Below are 23852 nucleotides of genomic sequence, written 5' to 3'. Positions count from 1 at the left end.
CTTCGCCCCTCGCGCGCTCATTGGTTCCCGCCCCCGCGGGACGGGCCCTGATTGGCTCCTCCCTTCCCGCCTCTCCCGCGGGCGCTGATTGGCCCCGCGCTCCTACGCCCCGGTGAAGGGAGCGGAAGTGACGCCAGCGGAAGCGCCATGGCGGAACCGGCGCCGAGCGCGGAGGGGCTGCGGGCGCTGCTGACGGAAGCGCTGGGGGCGGAGCACGTGGTAAGCGGGGGGGGGTGCGCGTCACTTCCGGGCGGTCCGCCCCGGTTCCCCCCCCCCGGTTTCCGCCCCGGTGAGCGGTGTCCCCGCCCCCCACAGGAAGTGGAGGACACGTCAGCGTCCCGGTGCGCGCGCAGCTTCCGGCTCCTCGTGGTGTCCGGGGCCTTCCGGGGGCTCCCGCCCCTGCAGCGGCAGCGGTGGGCGGGGCCACGGGGGGCGGGGCCACGGGGGGGCGGGGCCTGGGCGCATTGTCCCCCAATGGGAGGGGTTAAAAGGGGCGGGGCCTGTGGGGGCGGAGCTGGGTACCCCAATGGGAGGGGTTAAAGGGGGGGAGGGGGCGGGGTCTGGACCCCGGGGGGCGGGGCCTGGGGCCCTGGAGGGGGCGGGGAACCCAATGGGGGGGGGTTAAATGAGGGGGCGGGGCTTGTGCCGCAAGGGAGGGCGCTAAATGGCGGCAGGGGGCGGGGCCTGTGGCCAAGGGGGCGGGGCCTGGGGCCCAATAAGGACGGTGGCTGAATGTGGGCGGGGCCTGGCTCTGAATGGGAGGGGTTACATAGAGGGGCGGGGCCTGAGCCCCAGTGGGGCGGGGTTAAATAGGGGGCGGGTCCCGGATGCCAATGGGGGAGGGGGGGCTGAAGGAGGGGGCGGGGTTGGCCCCGCCCCCCCACGTGACCTCCCGCCCCCCCACGTGACCCCCCCTTGGCCCCGCCCCCAGGCTGGTGCACGCGGCCCTTGGCCCCGCCCTGGGGCGGATCCACGCGCTGGAGCAGCGGGCGCTGACGCCGGAGCAGTGGGCGGGGCCAGCGGCGGACACGCCCCCTCCCGCCGGGCCCCGCCCCGCCGCGCCCTGAGGCCCCGCCCACCCACCCCCCGCACCTACCCCGTCCTCATTTGCATAGCCCCCGCCCCCATTCTGTGTTGCCCTCATTTGCATAGCCCCGCCCCTCGTGTCCCCACTTTGTAGCTCCTCCCCCCGCCAGGTCCAACTTTATGTTAATTAAAGGCACCTGCTCCTTAATTGTGGCTCCTCCTCCTTATTTGCATAACGGTGCCCACCCCCGGTAGTGCTTCCACTGGCTATTAGCATGCTCATTTGCATTTCCCCGCCCCCTTTAGCCCCTCCCATTTCCTTCCAGCCTCATTGACCTCCCCTCATTACCATAGTGCAGCTCATTTGCATATTGTGATCTCTTACCATATCGTGGCTCATTACCATATTGTAACCATTAGCATATTTTACTTAATTTGCATATTGTGACTCATTTACATACTACAGCTCATTAGCATTTAGCACATTATAGACAGTGTTCATTAACATATGCTGCTCATTAGCATATGCTGCTCATTAGCATATGCTGCTCATTAGCATGCAGAGCTCATTAGTACACCATGCTCATTAGCATACTGTGCTCATTAACATATGCTACTCATTAGCATGTGGTGCTCATTAGCATACAGCACTCATTAGCATGTGCTGCTCATTAGCGTGACATGCTCGTTAACATACATTGCTCCTTAGGACATGCTGCTCATTAGCATATCATGCTCATTAGCATACAGTGCTCATTAGCATACACTGCTCATTAGCATTTGGTGCTCATTAGCATACACTGCTCATTAGCATACACTGCTCATTAGCATACACCGCTCATTAGCTCCTCCCCCTCATTAGTATCGAGGCCCCGGGGGGGGGAGGGGCCGCCGTCCTGCCCCTCCCCCTCCCGGACGCCGGGGCCCCTCCCGGTGCCACCTGCGGGGGCGGGGCCAGAGCCGGAGCCGCCGGGTCGGAGCGCCCGGACGCCGGGGCCCTTCCTGGATCCCGCGACATTCCCGGATCCCGCGACATTCCCGGATCCTGCGACATTCCCGGATTCCCGGACTCCCTGCCCGGATTCCCAGGTTATTCCCAGATTCCCGGCCCCTTCCCAGATTCCCAGGCCCTTCCCGAACTCCCAGACTCCCCTCCCTGACTCCCTTCCCAGATTCCCAGACTCTCTTCCCAGATTCCCGGCCCCTTCCCAGACTCCCGGCCCATTCCCGGATTCCCAGGCTCCCATCCCGGATTCCCAGGCCCATCCCAGATTCCCAGATTCCCTTCCCAGATTCCCAGAGGATCCTGGACCCTCTTCCCAGATTCCCAGACCCCCATCCCAGATTCCCAGACCCCCATCCCGGATTCCCGACTCATCCCAGCTCCTCCCGGCTCATCCCAGATTCCCGGATTCCAGCTCCTCCCAGCTCCCGGATTCCCGGCTCATCCCGGCTCATCCCGGATTCCCGGCTCCTGCATTCCCGGATTCCCGGCTCCTCCCGGCTCCCAGATTCCGGCGTCATTCCCGGATTCCCGCCTCATTCCCGCGTCATTCCCGCGACATTCCCGCATTATTCCCGGATTCCAGCGACATTCCCGGATTCCGGCGTCATTCCCGCATTATTCCCGGATTCCCGCGTCATTCCCGGCTTCCCGCCCTGGCGTCGCTCCTGGCTCTGCTCCTGGGGGGTCTCGGGGGGCTCCGGTGCCGCCCCCCCCCCCAGCCCCGGGTCCCCTTCACGGCCCGGCTGGTCGCCCATCGCGGAGGTGGGCGGGAATTCCGGGAATTCCGGGAATTCCGGGAATCCGGGGAGGGGTCCGGGGGGATCTGGGAGTCCGAGGGGGCGGGAATCCGGGAATTCTGGGAATTCCGGAATCTGGGGGGGAATCCGGGGGGGATCTGGGAGTCTGAGGGGGCGGGAATCCGGGAATTCTGGGAATTCTGGGAATTCCGGAATCTGGGGGGGGATCCGGGGGGGATCTGGGAGTCCAGGGGGGGCGGAAATCCCGGGAATCCCGGGAATCCGGGGGGATCCAGGGGGGATCTGGGGGGGGATCTGGGAGTCCGGGGGGGGCGGGAATCTGGGAATACCGGGAATCCAGGGAGGATCCAGGGGGGGATCTGGGAAGGGGCCAGGAAAGGGCTGGGAATCTGGGGGGATCCGGGAATCCTGGGAATCCTGGGGGGGATCCGGGAAGGGGCCGGGAGTCTGGGAGGGATCCGGAAATCCGGGAATCCTGGGGGGATCTGGGAAGGGGCCGGGAATCTGGGGGGATCTGGGAGGGATCTGGGAGTCCGGGAGGGATTCGGGAATCCGGGAAGGGGCCAGGAAAGGGCTGGGAATCCAGGTGGGATCCGGGAATCTGGGAGGGATCCAGGGGGGGATCTGGGAATCTGGGAAAGGGCCCAGGAGTCCGGGAAGGGGCTGGGAATCCGGGAAGGGCGCAGGTGTCCGGGGGGGAACCGGGAATCCGGGAGGGATTTGGGAATCCTGGAGGGATCCGGGAATCCGGGAGGGATCCGGGAATCCTGGAGGGATCCGGGAGTCCCGGGGGGGGATCCGGGAATCCGGGAAGGGGCCCAGGTGTCCGGGGGGGGGGGGAGGGGCAGGTGCAGCCGGAAACATCCGGAGCCGCCGGGACCGGCCGGGGCAGTTTGGGAGGGGCCGGGAAGGGCCGGGAATCCCGAGGGGCCCAGGCGTCCGGGGGGGGAGGGGGCAGAGTCCGGGGGGGGGGGGGGGCGGGAAGGGCCCAGGAGTCCGGGGGGGATCCGGGAATCTGGGAAAGGGCCCAGGCGTCCGGGAGGAATCCGGGAATATGGAGGGGATCCGGGAATCTGGGAAAGGGCCCAGGTGTCCGGGAGGAATCCCGGAATATGGAGGGGATCTGGGAATCTGGGGGGATCTGGGAATCTGGGAAAGGGCCCAGGTGTCCGGGAGGAATTCGGGAATATGGAGGGGATCCGGGAATCTGGGAAAGGGCCCAGGTGTCCGGGAGGAATCCGGGAATATGGAGGGGATCCGGGAATCTGGGAAAGGGCCCAGGTGTCCGGGAGGAATCCCGGAATATGGAGGGGATCTGGGAATCTGGGGGGATCTGGGAATCTGGGAAAGGGCCCAGGTGTCCGGGAGGAATTCGGGAATATGGAGGGGATCCGGGAATCTGGGAAAGGGCCCAGGTGTCCGGGAGGAATTCGGGAATATGGAGGGGATCTGGGAATCTGGGGGGGATCTGGGAATCTGGGAAAGGGCCCAGGTGTCCGGGAGGAATCCCGGAATATGGAGGGGATCTGGGAATCTGGGGGGGATCTGGGAATCTGGGAAAGGGGCCAGGTGTCCAGGATGGGGGTCTGGGAAGGGCCCAGGCGTCCGGGAGGAATCCAGGAATATGGAGGGGATCCGGGAATCTGGGGGGATCTGGGAATCTGGGGGGATCTGGGAATCTGGGAAAGGGCCCAGGTGTCCGGGAGGAATTCGGGAATATGGAGGGGATCTGGGAATCTAGGGGGAATCTGGGAATCTGGGAAGGGGCCCAGGTGTCCAGGAGGAATCCAGGAATCTGGAGGGGATCTGGGAATCTGGGGGGGATCTGGGAATCTGGGAAAGGGCCCAGGTGTCCGGGAGGAATCCCGGAATCCGGGGGGGATCCGGGAATCCGGGAAGGGGCCCCGGCGTCCGGGCCGGCGTCACCGGGTCCCCCATCCCCCCCAGGCTCCGGGGAGCGCCTGGAAAACACCCTGGAAGCCTTTGCCAAGTGAGCGCCCATCCCCCACCCCGGGAAGGGCCCCGGCGTCCGGGCGACCCCCCCGGCCCCGTCCCTGTCCCTTGTCCCCATCCCTGTCCCCATCCCTGTCCCTTGTCCCCATCCCCATCCCTGTCCCCATCCCTGTCCCTTGTCCCCATCCCTGTCCCCATCCCCATCCCTGTCCCTTGCCCCTGTCCCCATCCCGTATCCCTATCCGCATCCCTGTCCCCATCCCTGTCCCTTGTCCCCATCCCCATCCCCTATCCCTATCCGTATCCCTGTCCCCGTCTCTTGTCCCTGTCCCCATCCCTGTCCCTTGTCCCTGTCCCCATCCCTGTCCCTTGTCCCCATCCCCATCCCCTATCCCTATCCATATCCGTGTCCCTGTCTCTTGTCCCCTGTCCCCCATCCCTGTCCCTTGTCCCTGTCCGCATTCCCTATCCCTATCCGCATCCCTGTCCCCATCCCTGTCCCTTGTCCCCATCCCCATCCCGTATCCCTATCCGTATCCCTGTCCCCGTCTCTTGTCCCCTGTCCCCATCCCTGTCCCTTGTCCCTGTCCCCATCCCTGTCCCTTGTCCCTGTTCCTTGTCCCCATCCCCATTCCCTATCCCTATCCGTATCCCTGTCCTCGTCTCTTGTCCCGTCTCCTTTCCCTGTCCCTTGTCCCTATCCGCATCCCTGTCCCCTGTCTCTGTCCCCATCCCATTCCCATCCCCTGTCCCTGTCCCCATTCCCATCCCCTGTCCCCCTTGTCCCCATCCCCATCCCTGTCCCGATCCCCATCCCTATCCGTTGTCCCTTGTTCCCTATCCCTGTCTCCTGTATCTGTCCCCTGTCCCTGTCCCCATCCCTGTCCCTGTCCTTGTCCCTGTCCCCATTCCCTATCCCTATCCGTGTCCCTGTCCCTATCCCCATCCCTTGTCCCCTCTCCCTTGTTCCCTTCGCTGTCCCTTGTCCCAATCCCCGTCCCCATTCCCAATCCCCATCCCCATTCCCAATCCCCATCCCCATTCCCAATCCCTGTCCCCGTTCCCAATCCCCATCCCCATTCCCAATCCCTGTCCCTGTCCCCAATCCCCGTCCCCATTCCCAATCCCTGTCCCCATTCCCAATCCCTGTCCCCATTCCCAATCCCTGTCCCCATTCCCCATCCCTGTCCCTGTCCCCAATCCCCGTCCCCATTCCCAATCCCCGTCCCCATTCCCAATCCCTGTCCCCATTCCCCATCCCCATCCCCATTCCCAATCCCCATCCCCATGCCCAATCCCCGTCCCCATTCCCAATCCCCGTCCCCATTCCCAATCCGTGTCCCCGTTCCCAGCGCGGTGTCCCAGGGCGCCGACCTCCTGGAGCTGGACGTGCGACGGAGCCGGGACGGAGCGGCCGTCGTCAGCCATGACGGGAACCTGGAGCGGGAGACGGGGCTGGAGCGGGAAATCCGGGATCTGCCCTACGCGGTGGGAATGGGAATGTGGGAATGGGAATGGGAATGGGAATGGGAATGTGGGAATGGGAATGGGAATGTGGGAATGTGGGAATGTGGGAATGGGAATGGGGATGGGAATGGGAATGAGGGAATGGGGATGGGAATGGGAATGGGGATGGGGATGGGAATGGGAATGGGGATGGGAATGGGAATGGGGATGGGGACGGAGCGGCCGTCGTCAGCCATGACGGGAACCTGGAGCGGGAGACGGGGCTGGAGCGGGAAATCCGGGATCTGCCCTATGCGGTGGGAATGTGGGAATGGGGATGGGAATGGGGATGGGGATGGGGATGGGGATGGGGATGGGAATGGGGATGGGGATGGGGATGGGAATGGGGATGGGGATGGGGATGGGGATGGGAATGGGAATGGGGATGGGGATGTGGGAATGGGGATGGGAATGTGGGAATGGGGATGGGAATGGGAATGGGAATGTGGGAATGGGGATGGGAATGGGAATGGGGATGGGGATGGGAATGTGGGAATGGGGATGGGAATGGGGATGGGAATGTGGGAATGGGGATGTGGGAATGGGAATGGGGATGGGGATGGGAATGTGGGAATGGGGATGGGAATGGGGATGGGAATGGGAATGTGGGAGTGGGAATGTGGGAATGGGAATGGGGCCGGGAATGTGGGAATGGGAATGGGAATGTGGGAATGGGAATGGGGATGGGAATGGGAATGTGGGAATGGGAATGGGAATGTGGGAATGGGAATGTGGGAATGGGGCCGGGAATGTGGGAATCCCTTCCCATTCCAGGAGCTCCCGCCCTACAAGAGCCCCCTGGAGGTGACGTTTTCCCCAGGTGAGACCCGGGAACACGGGAGCCCCCGGACGCCTGGGCCCTTCCGGGATTCCCGGCCCCTTCCCGGATTCCTGGATTCCCTTCCCAGATTTCCAGCCCTTTCCCAAACTCCTGGCTTCCCTTCCCGGATTCCCGGCCCTTTCCCAGATTTCCTTCCCAGACTCCCAGCCCCTTCCCGGACTCCTGGCCCTTTCCTGGATTCCCAGATTCCCTTCCTGGATTCCCAGCTCCCTGGATTCCCTTCACGGATTCCCTTCCCGGATTCCTGGATTCCCTTCCTGGATTCCCGGCTCCTTCCCGGACTCCTGGGCCCCCTTTCCCGGATTCCCGGGCCCTTCCTGGCCCCTTCCCAGATTCCCTTCCCGGATTCCTGGCCCCTTCCTGGATTCCCGGCTTCCCTTCCCGGATTCCCGACCCCTTCCTGGATTCCCAGATTCCCTTCCCAGATTTCTGGCCCTTTTGCGGATTCCCGGCTTCTCTTCCCGGATTCTGGGCTTCCCTTCCTGGATTCCTGGATTCCCGGCTTCCCTTCCCGGATTCCCGGCCCCTTCCCGGATTCCCGGATTCCCTTCCCGGATTCCTGGATTCCCTTCCCGGATTTCTGGCCCTTTTGCGGATTCCCGGCTTCCCTTCCCGGATTCTCGGCTTCCCTTCTCGGCTTCCCGGCTTCCCAGATTCCCGGCCCCTTCCCGGATTCCCAGATTCCCAGCTTCCCGGCTCCTTCCCAGGCTCCTTTGCTCACGGCTCCGACCGCCGCCTCCCCCTCCTGGCCGAAGTTTTCAGCCGCTTCCCGGGAATCCCCGTGAGCGTCGAGATCAAAGAGGACGACGAGCGGCTCATCCGGGAGGTGGGAATGCGGGAAGGGAATCCGGGAATGTGGGGAGGGAATTCGGGAATGCGGGAGGGGGCTGGGAATGCGGGAAGGGAATCCGGGAAGGAGCTGGGAGTCCGGGAAGGGCCGGGAATGCAGGAAGGGAATCCAGGAAAGGGCCCAGGCACCCGGGAAGGGAATCCGGGAAGGGGCCGGGAATCTGGGTCAGGAAGGGGCCCTGATATCCGTGTTGGGAAGGGGCCCCGGCATTCCTGACAGGAAGGGCCCAGGCATTCCAGTCGGGAAGGATCCCGGCGTTCCAGGAAGGATCCCCCACGTTCTGGGTGGGAAGGATCCCGGTATTCCGGGTGGGAAGGATCCCGGTATTCCTGTTGGGAAGGATCCCAGCATTCCAGGCAGGAAGGATCCCGGCGTTCTGGTTGGGAAGGATCCCGGTATTCCGGGCGGGAAGGATCCCAGTGTTCCGATCGGGAAGGATCCCAGCGTTCCGGGAAGGATCCCGGTATTCCCGTTGGGAAGGATCCCGGTATTCCGATTGGGAAGGATCCCGGAATTCCCATCGGGAAGGATCCCGGTGTTCCCATCGGGAAGGATCCCGGTATTCCCATCGGGAAGGGTCCCGGTATGCCGATTGGGAAGGATCCCGGTATTCCCGTTGGAAGGATCCCGGTATTCTGGGGGGCGGGAAGGATCCCGGTATTCCCATCAGGAGGGATCCCGGTATTCCGGGTGGGAAGGATCCCGGTATTCCCATCGGGAAGGATCCCGGTGTTCCCGTCGGGAAGGATCCCGGTATTCCGGGGGGCGGGAAGGATCCCGGCGTTCCCGTTGGGAAGGATCCCGGCGTTCCGGGTGGAAGGATCCCGGCGTTCCCATTGGGAAGGATCCCGGCGTTCCCATCGGGAAGGATCCCGGCGTTCTGGGAAGGATCCCGGCGTTCCGGGTGGGAAGGATCCTGGTATTCCCATCGGGAAGGATCCCGGCGTTCCGGGCGGGAAGGATCCCGGTATTCCGGGGGGCGGGAAGGATCCCGGCGTTCCCATCGGGAAGGATCCCGGTGTTCCCATCGGGAAGGATCCCGGCGTTCCCATCGGGAGGGATCCCGGCATTCCCATCGGGAGGGATCCCGGCGTTCCCGCTCCCGCAGGTGGCCGCGCTGGTCGAGCTCCACGGCCGGGCGCCCATCACGGTCTGGGCCTCCTTCGATGAGCGGATCCTGCGGAAGTGCCGGGCGGCCGTGAGCGCCGGGAAGGGCCGGGAACGCGGGGGGGGAATCCGGGAATGTGGGAAAGGGCCGGGAATCTGGGAAGGGGCTGGGAATGTGGGAGGGGAATCCGGGAATGCGGGAAGGGACCGGGAATGCGGGAAAGGGCCGGGAATGCGGGAGGGGAATCCGGGAAGGGACCGGGAATGTGGGAAGGGACTGGGAATGCGGGAAAGGGCCGGGAATGTGGGAAGGGACCCAGGGATCCAGGAAGGGGCTGGAAATGTGGGAAAGGGCTGGGAATATGGAAATGGGCCGGGAATCCAGGAAGGGGCTGGGAATCTGGGAACGGGCCAGGAATGTGGGAAGGGGCCCAGGGATCCGGAAAGGGGCCGGAAATCTGGGAGGGGGATCTGGGAAGGGGCCGGGAATCCGGGGGTCCCAGGAGTCTGGGAAGGAGCCGGGAATGTGGGAAGGGCCCCAGTTTCTGGGGGGGGGGCCCTGGTGTCTGGGTGAGGGGTGGGTCCGGGGGGGGATGGGGGGGGATATCCGGGTGGGGGATGGGGCATCCTGCCCACGATGGGCCCAGGCGTCCGGGATGGGGGATGGGGGATGGATGGGGGTGTCCAGGGGGCCCAGGCGTCCTGCCCCCAATGCCCCCCTCCCCCCAGCACCCGGCCATGCCCTTCTGCTTCTCCCTGCGCCGGGGGGGGGGATGGGGGGGCCCAGGCGTCCGGGATGGGGGATGGGGGATGGATGGGGGTGTCCGGGTGGGGGATGGGTCCGGGATGGGGGATGGGTCCAGGATGGGGGATGGGCAGGGGTGTCGGGGGGGGGATGGGGTGTCCCGGCTCAGGGGCCCAGGCGTCCTGCCCTCCCCCCCCAGCACCCGGCCATGCCGTTCTGCTTCTCCCTGCGCCGGGGGCTCCTCCTGCTCCTGCTCCACTACACGGGGCTGCTGCCCCTGGTGCCGCTGCCCGAATCCTTCCTGTTCTTCCTGCTGCCCTCCATCATCAACAGGTACGGGGGGGGGACGGGGGGGTTTGTGGGGGGGTCCCGGACGCCTGGGCCCTTTTTGGAGCATCCCGGACGCCTGGGCCCTTTTTGGGGTGTCCCGGACGCCTGGGCCCTTTTCTGGGTGTCCCGGACGCCTGGGCCCTTTTTGGAGCATCCCGGATGCCTGGGCCCATTTTGGGATGTCCCGGACGCCTGGGCCCCTTTTTGGGGTCCCGTTTTGTGGTCCCGGACGCCTGGGCCCTTTTTGGGGTTTCCCGGACGCCTGGGCCCTTTTCTGGGTGTCCCAGACACCAGGGCCCATTTTGGGATGTCCAGGACGCCTGGGCCCATTCTGGGAGGGTCCTGGACACCTGGGCCCTTTTTGGGGTCCCGTTTTGGGCTCCCGGACGCCTGGGCCCATTTTGGGGTCCTGTTTTGGGTGTCCCGGACACCTGGGCCCATTTTGGAGCATCCCAGACGCCTGGGCCCTTTTTGGGGTCCCGTTTTGTGGTCCCGGACGCCTGGGCCCTTTTTGGGATGTTCCGGATGCCTGGGCCCTTTTTGGGGTCCCATTTTGTGGTCCCGGATGCCTGGGCCCTTTTTTAGGGTGTCCCAGACACCAGGGCCCATTTTGGGATGTCCCGGACGCCTGGGCCCATTCTCGGATCCCAGACGCCTGGGCCCTTTTTTAGGTGTCCCAGACACCTGGGCCCATTTTGGGGTCCCATTTTGTGGTCCCGGACGCCTGGGCCCTTTTTTAGGGTGTCCCAGACACCAGGGCCCATTTTGGGATGTCCCGGACGCCTGGGCCCATTCTGGGATCCCGGACACCTGGGCCCTTTTTTTAGGTGTCCCGGACGCCTGGGCCCTTTTTGGGATGTCCCGGACACCTGGGCCCGTTTTGGGATGTCCCGGACGCCTGGGCCCATTTTGGGGTCCCGTTTTGGGCTCCCGGACGCCTGGGCCCACCCCGCTCCCCTCTCCCCATTCCAGGACCTACTTCCCGGTTCCCCGGGGGCTCCTGGGGCGGCTCCTGGCCAAGGTCGTGGAGAAGTGAGTGAGGGGCGGGGGGGGTGGGGGGGGCGGGAGGGGCAGCCCCAAAACCGCCGCTTTTCACCCCAGAATCACCATGAGGAAGAAGCTGCTGCAGCACCTCAAGGACCGCGGGATCCAGGTGGGACCCGGACGCCTGGGCCCCTTTGGGCTCACCCGGACGCCTGGGCCCCCAGGTGGCACTCTGGGCCCCTATGGGTGTCCCTATGGGTCCCTATGGGTGCCATAGGGCTCACCCGGACGCTTGGGCCCCTATGGGTGTCGCTGTGAGTCCCACAGGGCTCACCCGGACGCCTGGGTCCCTATGGGTCCCTATGGGTCCCTATGGCTCCCTATGGGTCCCTATGGGTGTCCCTATGGGTCGCTATGGGGCTCACCCGGACGCCTGGGCCCCCAGGTCGTGCTGTGGGTCCCTATGGGTGTCCCTATGGGTGTCCCTGGGTCCCTATGGGTGTCCCTGTGTCCCTATGGGTGTCCCTATGGGTGTCCCTATGGATCCCTATGGGGCTCACCCGGACGCCTGGGCCCCCAGGTGGTTCTGTGGGTCCCTATGGGTCCCTATGGGTCCCTATGGGTGTCCCTGTGTCCCTATGGGTCCCTATGGGTGTCCCTATGGATCCCTATGGGTCCCTATGGGTCTCTATGGGTCCCATGGGGCTCACCCGGACGCCTGGGCCCCTCCAGGTCGTTCTGTGGGTCCCTATGGGTGTCCCTATGGGTGTCCCTATGGATCCCTATGGGTCGCTATGGGGCTCACCCGGACGCCTGGGCCCCCAGGTCGTGCTGTGGGTCCCTATGGGTGTCCCTATGGGTGTCCCTGTGTCCCTATGGGTGTCCCTATGGGTCCCTATGGGTCCCTATGGGTCCCTATGGGTCCCATGGGGCTCACCCGGACGCCTGGGCCCCTCCAGGTCGTGCTGTGGGTCCCTATGGGTGTCCCTATGGGTCCCTATGGGTCCCTATGGGTGTCCCTATGGATCCCTATGGGTCACTATGGGTCCCTATGGGTCGCTATGGGTCCCATGGGGCTCACCCGGACGCCTGGGCCCCCAGGTGGTGCTGTGGGTCCCTATGGGTCCCTATGGATCCCTATGGGTCCCTATGGGTCGCTATGGGTCCCATGGGGCTCACCCGGACGCCTGGGCCCCCAGGTGGTGCTGTGGGTCCTTATGGGTCTCTATGGGTCCCTATGGATCCCTATGGGTCTCTATGGGTCCCTATGGGTCCCTATGGGCCCCTATGGGTCTCTATGGGTCCCATGGGGCTCACCCGGACGCCTGGGCCCCCAGGTCGTGCTCTGGGTCCCTATGGGTCCCTATGGGTGTCCCTATGGGTCGCTATGCGTCCCATGGGGCTCACCCGGACGCCTGGGCCCCCAGGTCGTGCTGTGGGTCCCTATGGGTCCCTATGGATCCCTATGGGTCGCTATGGGTCCCATGGGGCTCACCCGGACGCCTGGGCCCCCAGGTGGTGCTGTGGGTCCCTATGGGTCCCTATGGATCCCTATGGGTCCCTATGGCTCCCTATGGGTCCCTATGGGTCCCATGGGGCTCACCCGGACGCCTGGGCCCCCAGGTGGTGCTGTGGGTCCCTATGGGTCCCTATGGGTCCCTATGGGTCCCTATGGGTCCCTATGGCTCCCTATGGGTCTCTATGGGTCCCTATGGGTCCCTATGGGTCCCTATGGATCCCTATGGGTCCCATGGGGCTCACCCGGACGCCTGGGCCCCCAGGTGGTGCTGTGGGTCCCTATGGGTCCCTATGGATCCCTATGGGTCCCTATGGGTCGCTATGGGTCCCATGGGGCTCACCCGGACGCCTGGGCCCCCAGGTGGTGCTGTGGGTCCTTATGGGTCTCTATGGGTCCCTATGGATCCCTATGGGTCTCTATGGGTCCCTATGGGTCCCTATGGGCCCCTATGGGTCTCTATGGGTCCCATGGGGCTCACCCGGACGCCTGGGCCCCCAGGTCGTGCTCTGGGTCCCTATGGGTCCCTATGGGTGTCCCTATGGGTCGCTATGCGTCCCATGGGGCTCACCCGGACGCCTGGGCCCCCAGGTCGTGCTGTGGGTCCCTATGGGTCCCTATGGATCCCTATGGGTCGCTATGGGTCCCATGGGGCTCACCCGGACGCCTGGGCCCCCAGGTGGTGCTGTGGGTCCCTATGGGTCCCTATGGATCCCTATGGGTCCCTATGGCTCCCTATGGGTCCCTATGGGTCCCATGGGGCTCACCCGGACGCCTGGGCCCCCAGGTGGTGCTGTGGGTCCCTATGGGTCCCTATGGGTCCCTATGGGTCCCTATGGGTCCCTATGGCTCCCTATGGGTCTCTATGGGTCCCTATGGGTCCCTATGGATCCCTATGGGTCCCATGGGGCTCACCCGGACGCCTGGGCCCCCAGGTGGTGCTGTGGGTCCCTATGGGTCCCTATGGATCCCTATGGGTCCCTATGGGTTGCTATGGGTCCCATGGGGCTCACCCGGACGCCTGGGCCCCCAGGTGGTGCTGTGGGTCCTTATGGGTCTCTATGGGTCCCTATGGATCCCTATGGGTCTCTATGGGTCCCTATGGGTCCCTATGGGCCCCTATGGGTCTCTATGGGTCCCATGGGGCTCACCCGGACGCCTGGGCCCCCAGGTCGTGCTCTGGGTCCCTATGGGTCCCTATGGGTGTCCCTATGGGTCGCTATGCGTCCCATGGGGCTCACCCGGACGCCTGGGCCCCCAGGTCGTGCTGTGGGTCCCTATGGGTCCCTATGGATCCCTATGGGTCGCTATGGGTCCCATGGGGCTCACCCGGACGCCTGGGCCCCCAGGTGGTGCTGTGGGTCCCTATGGGTCCCTATGGATCCCTATGGGTCCCTATGGCTCCCTATGGGTCCCTATGGGTCCCATGGGGCTCACCCGGACGCCTGGGCCCCCAGGTGGTGCTGTGGGTCCCTATGGGTCCCTATGGGTCCCTATGGGTCCCTATGGGTCCCTATGGCTCCCTATGGGTCTCTATGGGTCCCTATGGGTCCCTATGGGTCCCTATGGATCCCTATGGGTCCCATGGGGCTCACCCGGACGCCTGGGCCCCCAGGTGGTGCTGTGGGTCCCTATGGGTCCCTATGGATCCCTATGGGTCCCTATGGGTCGCTATGGGTCCCATGGGGCTCACCCGGACGCCTGGGCCCCCAGGTGGTGCTGTGGGTCCTTATGGGTCTCTATGGGTCCCTATGGATCCCTATGGGTCTCTATGGGTCCCTATGGGTCCCTATGGGCCCCTATGGGTCTCTATGGGTCCCATGGGGCTCACCCGGACGCCTGGGCCCCCAGGTCGTGCTCTGGGTCCCTATGGGTCCCTATGGGTGTCCCTATGGGTCGCTATGCGTCCCATGGGGCTCACCCGGACGCCTGGGCCCCCAGGTGGTGCTGTGGGTCCCTATGGGTCCCTATGGATCCCTATGGGTCGCTATGGGTCCCATGGGGCTCACCCGGACGCCTGGGCCCCCAGGTGGTGCTGTGGGTCCCTATGGGTCCCTATGGATCCCTATGGGTCCCTATGGCTCCCTATGGGTCCCTATGGGTCCCATGGGGCTCACCCGGACGCCTGGGCCCCCAGGTGGTGCTGTGGGTCCCTATGGGTCCCTATGGGTCCCTATGGGTCCCTATGGGTCCCTATGGCTCCCTATGGGTCTCTATGGGTCCCTATGGGTCCCTATGGGTCCCTATGGATCCCTATGGGTCCCATGGGGCTCACCCGGACGCCTGGGCCCCCAGGTGGTGCTGTGGGTCCCTATGGGTCCCTATGGGTCCCTATGGATCCCTATGGGTCGCTATGGGTCCCATGGGGCTCACCCGGACGCCTGGGCCCATCCAGGTCGTGCTGTGGGTCCCTATGGGTGTCCCTATGGGTCCCTATGGGTCGCTATGGGGCTCACCCGGACGCCTGGGCCCCCAGGTGGTGCTGTGGGTCCCTATGGGTCCCTATGGATCCCTATGGGTCCCATGGGGCTCACCCGGACGCCTGGGCCCCCAGGTCGTGCTGTGGGTCCTCAACGACGAGCGGGACTTCGCGGCCGCCTTCGCCTATGGGGCCACGGGGGTCATGACCGACTACCCGACCCGGCTGCGGCGCTACCTGGACGCGCACCCCCCCCCGCCCCAAAACCGCCCCGATTCGCCCCAAAACGGCGCCCAATAAACGCGGCGGCTCCTCCCGCCCGGACGCCCGGGCCCTTCCTCTGCGGGGCTCTATGGGGGGGTCTATGGGTTGCTATGGGGTCTATAGGGGTCTATAGGGGGTCTCTATGGGTTCTGAGGGGTCCTAGGGGGTCTATAGGGGTCTATAGGGGGTCTCCATGGGTCACTATGGGGTCCTAGGTATCTATAGGGGGTCTCTATGGGTCTCTATGGGGTCCATGGGGTCTATAGGGGGTCTCCATGGGTCTCTATGGGGTCCTAGCAGTCTATAGCGGGTCCTAGGGGGTCTCTATGGGTCGCTATGGGATCCAAGAGATCTATAGGGTCTCCTAAGGGATCTCTATGGGGTCTAAGGGGTCTATAGGGATCTCTATGGGGTCCCAGGGGTCTATAGGGGGAGTAGGGGGTCTCCATGGGTATCTATGGGGTCTTAGGGGTCTATAGGGGGTCTCTATGGGTCTCTATTGGTTTCTATGAGGTCCTAGCAGTCTATAGCGGGTCCTAGGAGGTCTCTATGGGTCGCTATGGGATCCGACGGATCTATAGGGTCTCCTAAGGGATCTCTATGGGGTCCAAGGGATCTCTACGGGGTCCAAGGGGTCTATAGGGGTCTCTATGGGGTCCCAGGGGTCTATAGGGGGAGTAGGGGGTCTCCATGGGTCTCTATGGAGTCCGAGGGGTCTATAGGGGGTCTCCATGGGTCTCTATGGGGTCCTAGGGATCTATAGGGGGTCTCCATGGGTCTCTATGGGGTCCGACGGGTCTATAGGGGGTCTCTATGGGTTTCTATTGGTTTCTATGAGGTCCTAGCAGTCTATAGCGGGTCCTAGGGGGTCTCTATGGGTCGCTATGGGATCCAAGGGATCTATAGGGTCTCCTAAGGGATCTCTATGGGGTCTATAGGGGTCTCTATGGGGTCCCAGGGGTCTATAGGGGGAGTAGGGGGTCTCCATGGGTCTCTATGGGGTCCTAGAAGTCTATAGGGGGTCTCTATGGGTCCCTATGGGGTCCTAGCAGTCTATAGCGGGTCCTAGGAGGTCTCTATGGGTCGCTATGGGATCAGAGGGATCTATAGGGTGTCCTAAGGGATCTCTATGGGATCCGAGGGGTCTATAGGGGGTCTCTATGGGGTCCCAGGGGTCTATAGGGGGAGTAGAGGGTCTCCATGGGTCTCTATGGGGTCCTAGGGGTCTATAGGGGGTCTCCACGGGTCTCTATGGGGTCCGAGGGGTCTATAGGAGGTCTCTATGGGGTCCTAGGGGTCTATAGGGGCTCTCCATGGGTCTCTATGGGTCTCTGTGGGGTCCTAGGAGTCTATAACGGGTCCTAGGAGTCTCTATGGGTCGCTATGGGATCCAAGGGATCTATAGGGTCTCCTAAGGGATCTCTATGGGGTCCGAGGGGTCTATAGGGGTCCCCAGGGGATCTCTATGGGTCACTATAGGGTCCTAGGAGTCTATAGGGGGTCCTAGGGGTTCTCCATGGGTCTCTATGGGGTCCGAGGGTTCTATAGGGGGCCCTAGGGGGTCTCTATGGGTCTCTATGGGATCGGAGAGATCTATAGGGTCTCCTTAGGGATCTCTATGGGGTCCTAGGGGTCTATAGGGGATCTCCATGGATCTCTATGGGGTCTTAGAAGTCTATAGGGGGTCCTAGGGGGTCTCTGTGGGGTCCTAGGGGTCTATAGGGGGTCTCTATTGGGTCCTAGGGGTCTATAGGATCCCTAGGGGGTCTCCATGGGTCTCTATGGGGTCCTAGGAGTCTATAGCGGGTCCTAGGGGGGCCTCTGGGGGGTCCAAGGGTCTATAGGGGGTCTCTATGCAGTCCTAGGGGTCTATAGAGGGCCCTAGGGAGTCTCTATCGGTCTCTATGGGGTCCCTGGGGTCTCTATGGGAGCCAAAGGGGTTTCTATGGGTCTCTATGGGGTCCTAGGAGTCTACAGGGGTCCTAGGGAGTCTCTATGGGTCGCTATGGGATCCAAGGGATCTATAGGGTCTCCTAAGGGATCTCTATGGGGTCCGAGGGGTCTATAGGGGGCCCTAGGGTGTCTCTATGGGTCTCTACAGGATCGGATAGATCTATAGGGTCTCTTAAGGGATCTCTATGGGGTCCTAGGGGTCTATAGCGGGTCTCCATTGAACTCTATGGGGTCTTAGGGTCTATAGTGGGTCCTAGGGGGTCTCTGTGGGGTCCTAGGGGTCTATAGGGGGTACTAGGGGGGCATCTGTTGGGTCCAAGGGGTTTATAGGGGGTCTCTATTGGGTCCTAGGGGTCTATAGGGGGCCCTAGGGAGTCTCTATGGGTCCCTATGGGGTCCTAGGAGTCTATAGCGGGTCCTAGGGGGTCTCTATGGGTCGCTATGGGATCCAAGGGATCTATAGGGTCTCCTAAGGGATCTCTATGGGGTCCCAGGGGTCTATAGGGGGAGTAGGGGGTCTCCATGGGTCTCTATGGAGTCCGAGGGGTCTATAGGGGGTCTCTATGGGGTCCTAGGGGTCTATAGGGGGTCTCCACGGGTCTCTATGGGGTCCGAGGGGTCTATAGGGGGTCTCTGTGGGGTCCTAGGGGTCTATAGGGGGTCTCTATGGGTCTCTATGGGGTCCCTATGGGGTCCTAGGAGTCTATAGCGGGTCCTAGGAGGTCTCTATGGGTCGCTATGGGATCCGAGGGATCTATAGGGTCTCCTAAGGGATCTCTATGGGGTCCGAGGGGTCTATAGGGGGTCTCTATGGGGTCCCAGGGGTCTATAGGGTGAGTAGAGGGTCTCCATGGGTCTCTATGGAGTCCGAGGGGTCTCTGTGGGGTCCTAGGGGTCTATAGGGGGTCTCCATGGGTCTCTATGGGGTCCGAGGGGTCTATAGGAGGTCTCTATGGGGTCCTAGGGGTCTTAGGGGTTCTCCATGGGTCTCTATGGGGTCCTAGGAGTCTATAGTGGGTCCTAGGGAGTCTCTATGGGTCGCTATGGGATCCAAGGGATCTATAGGGTCTCCTAAGGGATCTCTATGGGGTCCGAGGGGTCTATAGGGGTCCCCAGGGGATCTCTATGGGTCACTATAGGGTCCTAGGAGTCTATAGGGGGTCCTAGGGGTTCTCCATGGGTCTCTATGGGGTCCGAGGGTTCTATAGGGGGCCCTAGGGGGTCTCCATGGGTCTCTATGGGGTCTTAAGAGTCTATAGGGGGCCCTAGGTGGTCTCTATGGGTCTCTATGGGATCGGAGAGATCTATAGGGTCTCCTTAGGGATCTCTATGGGGTCCTACGGGTCTATAGGGGGTCTCTATGGATCTATATGGGGTCTTAGAAGTCTATAGTGGGTCCTAGGGGGTCTCTGTGGGGTCCTAGGGGTCTGTAGGGGATCCTAGGGGGCATCTGTGGGGTCCAAGGGGTTTATAGGGGGTCTCTATTGGGTCTTAGGGGTCTATAGGAGGCCCTAGGGGTTCTCCATGGGTCTCTATGGGGTCCTAGGGGTCTATAGGGGGTCCTAGGGGGTCTCCATGGGTCTCTATGGGGGCCGTAGGGGGGCTCTACGGGTCTCTATGGGGTCTATAGGCGGTCTCTATGCGGTTCTAGGGGTCTATAGGGGGTCCCAGGGGGCCTCTGTGGGGTCCTTGGGGTCTATAGGGGTTCTCTATGGGGTCCAAGGGGTCTATAAGGGGTCTTAGGGGGTTTCTATGGGTCTCTATGGGGTCCGAGGGTTCTATAGGGGGCCCTAGAGGGTCTCCATGGGTCTCTATGATGTCCTTGGAGTCTATAGGGGGCCCTAGGGTATCTCCATGGGTCTCTATGGGGGCCATACAAGGGGTCTATGGGCCTCTATGGGGTCTATACGGGGTCTCTAAGGGGTTCTAGGGGTCTAAAGGGGATCCTAGGGGGCCTCTGTGGTGTCCGATTGGTCTATAGGGGGTCTCTATGGGGTCCTCGGAGTCTATAGGGGGTTCTAGGGGGTCTCTATGGGTCTCTATGGGGTCCGAGAGGTCTATAGGGGGCCCTAGGGGGTCTCCATGGGTCTCTATGGGGTCTATAGGGGGTCTCTATGGGGTCTCGGTGGGTCTCTATGGGGTCCTAGGGGTCTATAGGGGGTACTAGGGGGTCTCCATGGGTCTCTATGGGGCCATAGTGGGGGTCTATGGGTCTCTATGGGGTCTATAGGCGGTCTCTATGCGGTTCTAGGGGTCTCTATGGGGTCCTAGGGGGCCTCTGTGGGGTCCAAGGGGTCTATAGGGGGTCTCTATGGGGTCCTAGGAGTCTATAGGGTGTCCTAGGGGGTCTCCATGAGTGTGTATGGGGGCCATAGGGGGTCTCTATGGGGTCCCTGGGGTCTCTATGCAATCCTAGGGAGTCTCCATGGGTCTCTATGGGGGCCATACAAGGGGTCTATGGGTCTATAGGGGGTCTCTAAGGGGTCTCGGTTGGTCTCTATGGGGTCCGAGGGGTCTATAGGGGGCCCTAGGGGCTCTCCATGGGTCTCTATGGGGTCTATAGGGGGTCTCTCTGGGATCCTAGGGGTCTATAGCGGGTCCTAGGGGGCCTCTGTGGTGTTCAATTGGTCTATAGGGGGTCTCTTTGGGGTCCTAGGAGTCTATAGGGGGTCCTAGGGGACGCTGTGTGTCTCTATGGGGTCCTAGGGGGTCTCCATGTGTCTCTATGGGGCCATAGGGGGGGTCTATGGGTCTCTATGGGGTCTATAGGAGGTCTCTATGGGGTCCTAAGGGCCTATAGGGGGTCCTGCGGGGCCTCTGTGGGGTCCAAGGGGTCTATAGGGGGTCTCTATGGGGTCCAAGGGGTCTATAGGGGGCCCTGGGGGGTCTCCATTGGTCTCTATGGGGGCCTAGGAGTCTATAGGGGGCCCCAGGGGGTCTCCATGGGTCTCTATGGGGGCCATAAGGGGGTCTATGGGTCTCTATGGGGTCTATAGGCGGTCTCTATGGGGTCCGAGGGGTCTATAGGGGGCCCTAGGGGCTCTCCATGGGTCTCTATGGGATCTATAGGGGTGCTCTATGGGGTCCTAGGGGTCTATAGCGGGTCCTAGGGGGCCTCTGTGGTGTCCAATTGGTCTATAGGGGGTCTCTATGGGGACCTAGGAGTCTATAGGGGGTCCTAGGGGGTCTCCATGGGACTCTATGGGGTCCTAAGGGGTCTATAGGGGATCCTAGGGGGTCTCCATGGGTCTCTATGGAGGCCATAGGGGGGGTACTATGGATCTCTATGGGTCTATAGGAGGTCTCTATGGGGTCTTAAGGGCCTATAGGGGTCCTAGGGGGCCTCTGGTGGTCCAAGGCATCTATAGGGGGTCTCCATGGGGTCCATGTGGTCTATAGGGGGTCCTAGGGGGCCTCTGTGGGTCTCTATGGGGTGCTAGGGGGACTATAGGGGGTCCTAGGGGGTCTCCATGGGTCTCTATGGAGTCCTAGGAGTCTATAGGGGGTCCTAAGGGGTCTGTATGGGTCTCTATGGGGTGCTAGGGGGTCTCCATGGGTCTCTATGGGGGCCATAGGGGGGATCTATGGGTCTCTATGGAGTCCTACTGGGTCTATAGGGGGTCCCTATGGGGTCTCCATGGGTTTCTATGGGGTCCTAGGGGTCAAAAGGTGGTCCTAGGGGGCCTCTGTGGTGTCCGATTGGTCTATAGGGGGTCTCTATGGGGTCCAAGGGGTCTATAGGGGGCCCTAGGGGGTCTCCATTGGTCTCTATGGGGTCCTAGGAGTCTATAGGAGGCCCTAGGGGGTCTCCATGGGTCTCTATGGGGTCCTAGGGGGTCTATAGGGGGCCCTAGTGGTTCTCCATGTGTCTCTATTGGGGCCATAGGGGGGTCTATGGGTCTCTATGGGGTCTATAGGGGGTCTCTATGGGGTCTCGGTGGGTCTCTATGGGGTCCAAGGGGTCTATAGGGGGCCCTAGGGGGTCTCCATTGATCTCTATGGGGTCCTAGGAGTCTATAGGGGGCCCCAGGGGGTCTCCATGGGTCTCTATGGGGGCCATAGGGAGGGTCTATGGGTCTCTATGGGGTCTATAGGCGGTCTCTATGGGGCCCGAGGGGTCTATAGGGAGCCCTAGGGGCTATCCATGGGTCTCTATGGGATCTATAGGGGTTCTCTATTGGGTCCTAGGGGTCTATAGCGGGTCCTAGGGGGCCTCTGTGGTGTCCAATTGGTCTATAGGGGGTCTCTATGGGGACCTAGGAGTCTATAGGGGGTCCTAGGGGGTCTCCATGGGTCTCTATGGGGTCCTATGGGGTCCTAGGGGGCCTCTGGGGGTCCAAGGGGTCTATAGGGGGTCTCTATGGGGTCCATGGGGTCTATACGGGGTCCTAGGGGGTCCCCATGGGTCTCTATGGGGTCCTAGGAGTCTATAGGGGGTCCTAGGGGGTCTCTATTGGTCTCTATGGGGTGCTAGGGGGTCTCCATGGGTCTCTATGGGGGCCATAGGGGGGTCTATGGGTCTCTATGGAGTCCTAGGGGGTCTATAGGGGGTCCCTATGGGGTCTCCATGGGTTTCTATGGGGTCCTAGGGGTGTAAAGGGGGTCCTAGGGGGCCTCTGTGGTGTCCGATTGGTCTATAGGGGTTCTCTATGGGGTCCTAGGAGTCTATAGGGGGTCCTAGGGGGTCTCCATGGGTCTCTATGGGGGCCGTAGCGGGGGTCTATGGGTCTCTGTGGGGTCTATAGGCGGTCTGTATGGGGTCCTAAGGGCCTATAGGGGGTCCTAGGGGGCCTCTGTGGGATCCTTGGGGTCTATAGGGGTTCTCTATGGGGTCCAAGGGGTCTATAGGGGGTCTTAGGGGGTCTCCATGGGTCTCTGTGGGGTCCTAGGAGTCTATAGGGGTGGTAGGGGGTCTCTATGGTTCTCTATGGGGGCCATACAAGGGGTCTATGGGTCTCTATGGCGTCTATAGGGGGTCTCTATGGGGTCTCGGTGGGTCTCTATGGGTCCTAGGGTCTATAGCAGGCCCTAGGGGATCTCCATTGGTCTCTATGGGGTCCGAGGAGTCTATAGGGGGCCCCAGGGGGTCTCCATGGGTCTCTATGGGGTCCTAGGAGTATATAGGGGGCCCTAGTGGTTCTCCATGTGTCTCTATTGGGGCCATAGGGGGGTCTATGGGTCTCTATGGGGTCTATAGGGGGTCTCTATGGGTCTCGGTGGGTCTCTATGGGGTCCTAGGAGTCTATAGGGGGCCCCAGGGGGTCTCCATGGGTCTCTATGGGGCCATAGGGGGGGTCTATGGGTCTCTATGGGGTCTATAGGAGGTCTCTATGGGGTCCACAGGGTCTATAGGGGGTCTCTATGGGGTCCAAGGGGGTCTATAGGGGGCCCTAGGGGTCTCCATGGGTCTCTATGGGGTCCTAGGAGTCTATAGGGGGCCCTAGTGGGTCTCCATGGGTCTCTATTGGGCCATAGGGGGGTCTATGGGTCTCTATGGGGTCTATAGGGGGTCTGTATGGGGTCCTAAGGGCCTATAGGGGTCCTGCAGGGCCTCTGTGGGGTCCAGGGGGTCTATAGGGGGTCTGTATGGGGTCCAAGGGGTCTATAGGGGGCCCTAGGGGGTCTCCATGGGTCTCTATGGGGTCCTAGGAGTCTATAGGGGGCTCCTAGAGGGTCTGTATGGGTCTCTATGGTGCGTATGGGGCTCTATGGGCCTCTATGGGGCTCTATGAGGCTTTATGGGGCCTATGGGGGCTCTGTGCGTCCTGTGAAGTCTCCGTGGGGCCTATGGGGCAGAGAGGGAAAGGGGGGGCGGCGCCCGGACGCCGGGGCCCCTCCTCCCACCACGAAGGCCCCGCGGAGGCTGCAGGGAGGGAGCTTTATTGGAGGCCCGTGGAGGCCGCGGCGCCGTGGGCAGCCCCACGGAGCCGGGGGGCGGCGCTCAGAGGCGCCGGATCTTCATCTCGCTGCGGCGGACGGAGTAGTTGAAGCCCTTCCAGGAGGCCCAGAGGAGGCCGTTGGCGTAGGAGCGGTGGGGGCCGCCCAGGTAGAGGCCGTTGAGGTCGGAGAAGTGGCAGCCGCGGAACCACCAGGCGCCGGACGCCAGCGCCGCGCAGTTCTGCACGTGCTGGTCCTGGTCCTGGTCCCGGTCGAACGTGGAGAACTTCTGCCCGTTGTGGTAGGACAGGGAGTCGCCTGCGGGACAGGAGCCTCTGAGCCTCCGATACGGGGGCCTCCCGGCCTCCAACACGCGCTTTGGGTTGACCTGTTGGCCCTGCTCTGGGTTGACCTGTTGGCACTTCCCTGGGTTGACCTGTTAGCCTCTCTTTCTAGGTTGACCTGTTGGCCTCTCTTTCTAGGTTGACCTGTTGGCCCCTCTCCGGGTTGCCCTGTTAGCCTCTCTCTCTGGGTTGACCTATTGGCCCCTCTCGGGTTGACCTGTTGTCTCCTCTCAGGGTTGACCTGTCCTCTCTGGGTTGACCTATTGGTCCCTCCCTGGGTTGACCTATTGGTCCCTCCCTGGGATGACCTGTTGGCCCCTCTCTGGGTTGACCTGTTGCCTACTTTCCGGGTTGACCTGTTGGCCCCTCCCCT

The 23852-nt window shown here is 62.7% G+C and overlaps 3 protein-coding genes across 3 annotated transcripts; 2 read left to right on the top strand and 1 right to left on the bottom strand.

Moving 5' to 3' along the window:
• The first annotated feature begins 147 nt into the window (after positions 1-147).
• Positions 148-1067, top strand: BOLA2B (bolA family member 2B). Its single transcript, XM_088539253.1, has 3 exons — positions 148-219; positions 316-413; positions 932-1067. Exons 1-3 carry the CDS (start codon positions 148-150, stop codon positions 1065-1067), a joined length of 306 nt encoding a protein of 101 aa, XP_088395379.1.
• A 640-nt stretch (positions 1068-1707) lies between these two features.
• Positions 1708-15341, top strand: GDPD3 (glycerophosphodiester phosphodiesterase domain containing 3). The gene is made up of 11 exons (XM_088539252.1): positions 1708-1713; positions 2752-2794; positions 4738-4780; positions 6096-6231; positions 7024-7069; positions 7798-7916; positions 9049-9138; positions 9992-10125; positions 11095-11154; positions 11224-11275; positions 15177-15341. The coding sequence occupies exons 1-11, from the start codon at positions 1708-1710 to the stop codon at positions 15339-15341; spliced, it is 894 nt and encodes a 297-aa protein (XP_088395378.1).
• Positions 15342-23197: 7856 nt separating this feature from the next.
• Positions 23198-23453, bottom strand: LOC148590262 (microfibril-associated glycoprotein 4-like; the record flags this gene model as incomplete). The annotated part of the gene is made up of 1 exon (XM_088539251.1): positions 23198-23453. A coding segment is annotated over one exon (254 nt), but the record flags the coding sequence as incomplete, so codon positions are not given.
• Between the last annotated feature and the right edge of the window lie 399 nt (positions 23454-23852).

The sequence above is a fragment of the Tinamus guttatus genome, unplaced genomic scaffold, assembly GCF_059628265.1.
Source record: "Tinamus guttatus ecotype Peru unplaced genomic scaffold, ASM5962826v1 Tinamus_guttatus_pri_ptg001530l, whole genome shotgun sequence".
In the NCBI taxonomy this organism is placed as follows: Eukaryota; Metazoa; Chordata; class Aves; order Tinamiformes; family Tinamidae; genus Tinamus; species Tinamus guttatus.
This window is presented reverse-complemented; position numbering and strand designations above follow the sequence as displayed.

Bases quoted from the DNA above. Each gene is read 5' to 3' on its own strand.
- BOLA2B (XM_088539253.1), top strand. From the start codon at position 148: ATGGCGGAACCGGCGCCGAGCGCGGAGGGGCTGCGGGCGCTGCTGACG. The intron at 220-315 runs GTAAGCGGGGGG...CGCCCCCCACAG, and splicing joins CGCTGGGGGCGGAGCACGTG to GAAGTGGAGGACACGTCAGC. The intron at 414-931 runs GTGGGCGGGGCC...CCCCGCCCCCAG, and splicing joins CCGCCCCTGCAGCGGCAGCG to GCTGGTGCACGCGGCCCTTG.
- GDPD3 (XM_088539252.1), top strand. The intron at 2,795-4,737 runs GTGGGCGGGAAT...CATCCCCCCCAG, and splicing joins GCTGGTCGCCCATCGCGGAG to GCTCCGGGGAGCGCCTGGAA. The intron at 10,126-11,094 runs GTACGGGGGGGG...TCCCCATTCCAG, and splicing joins CTGCCCTCCATCATCAACAG to GACCTACTTCCCGGTTCCCC.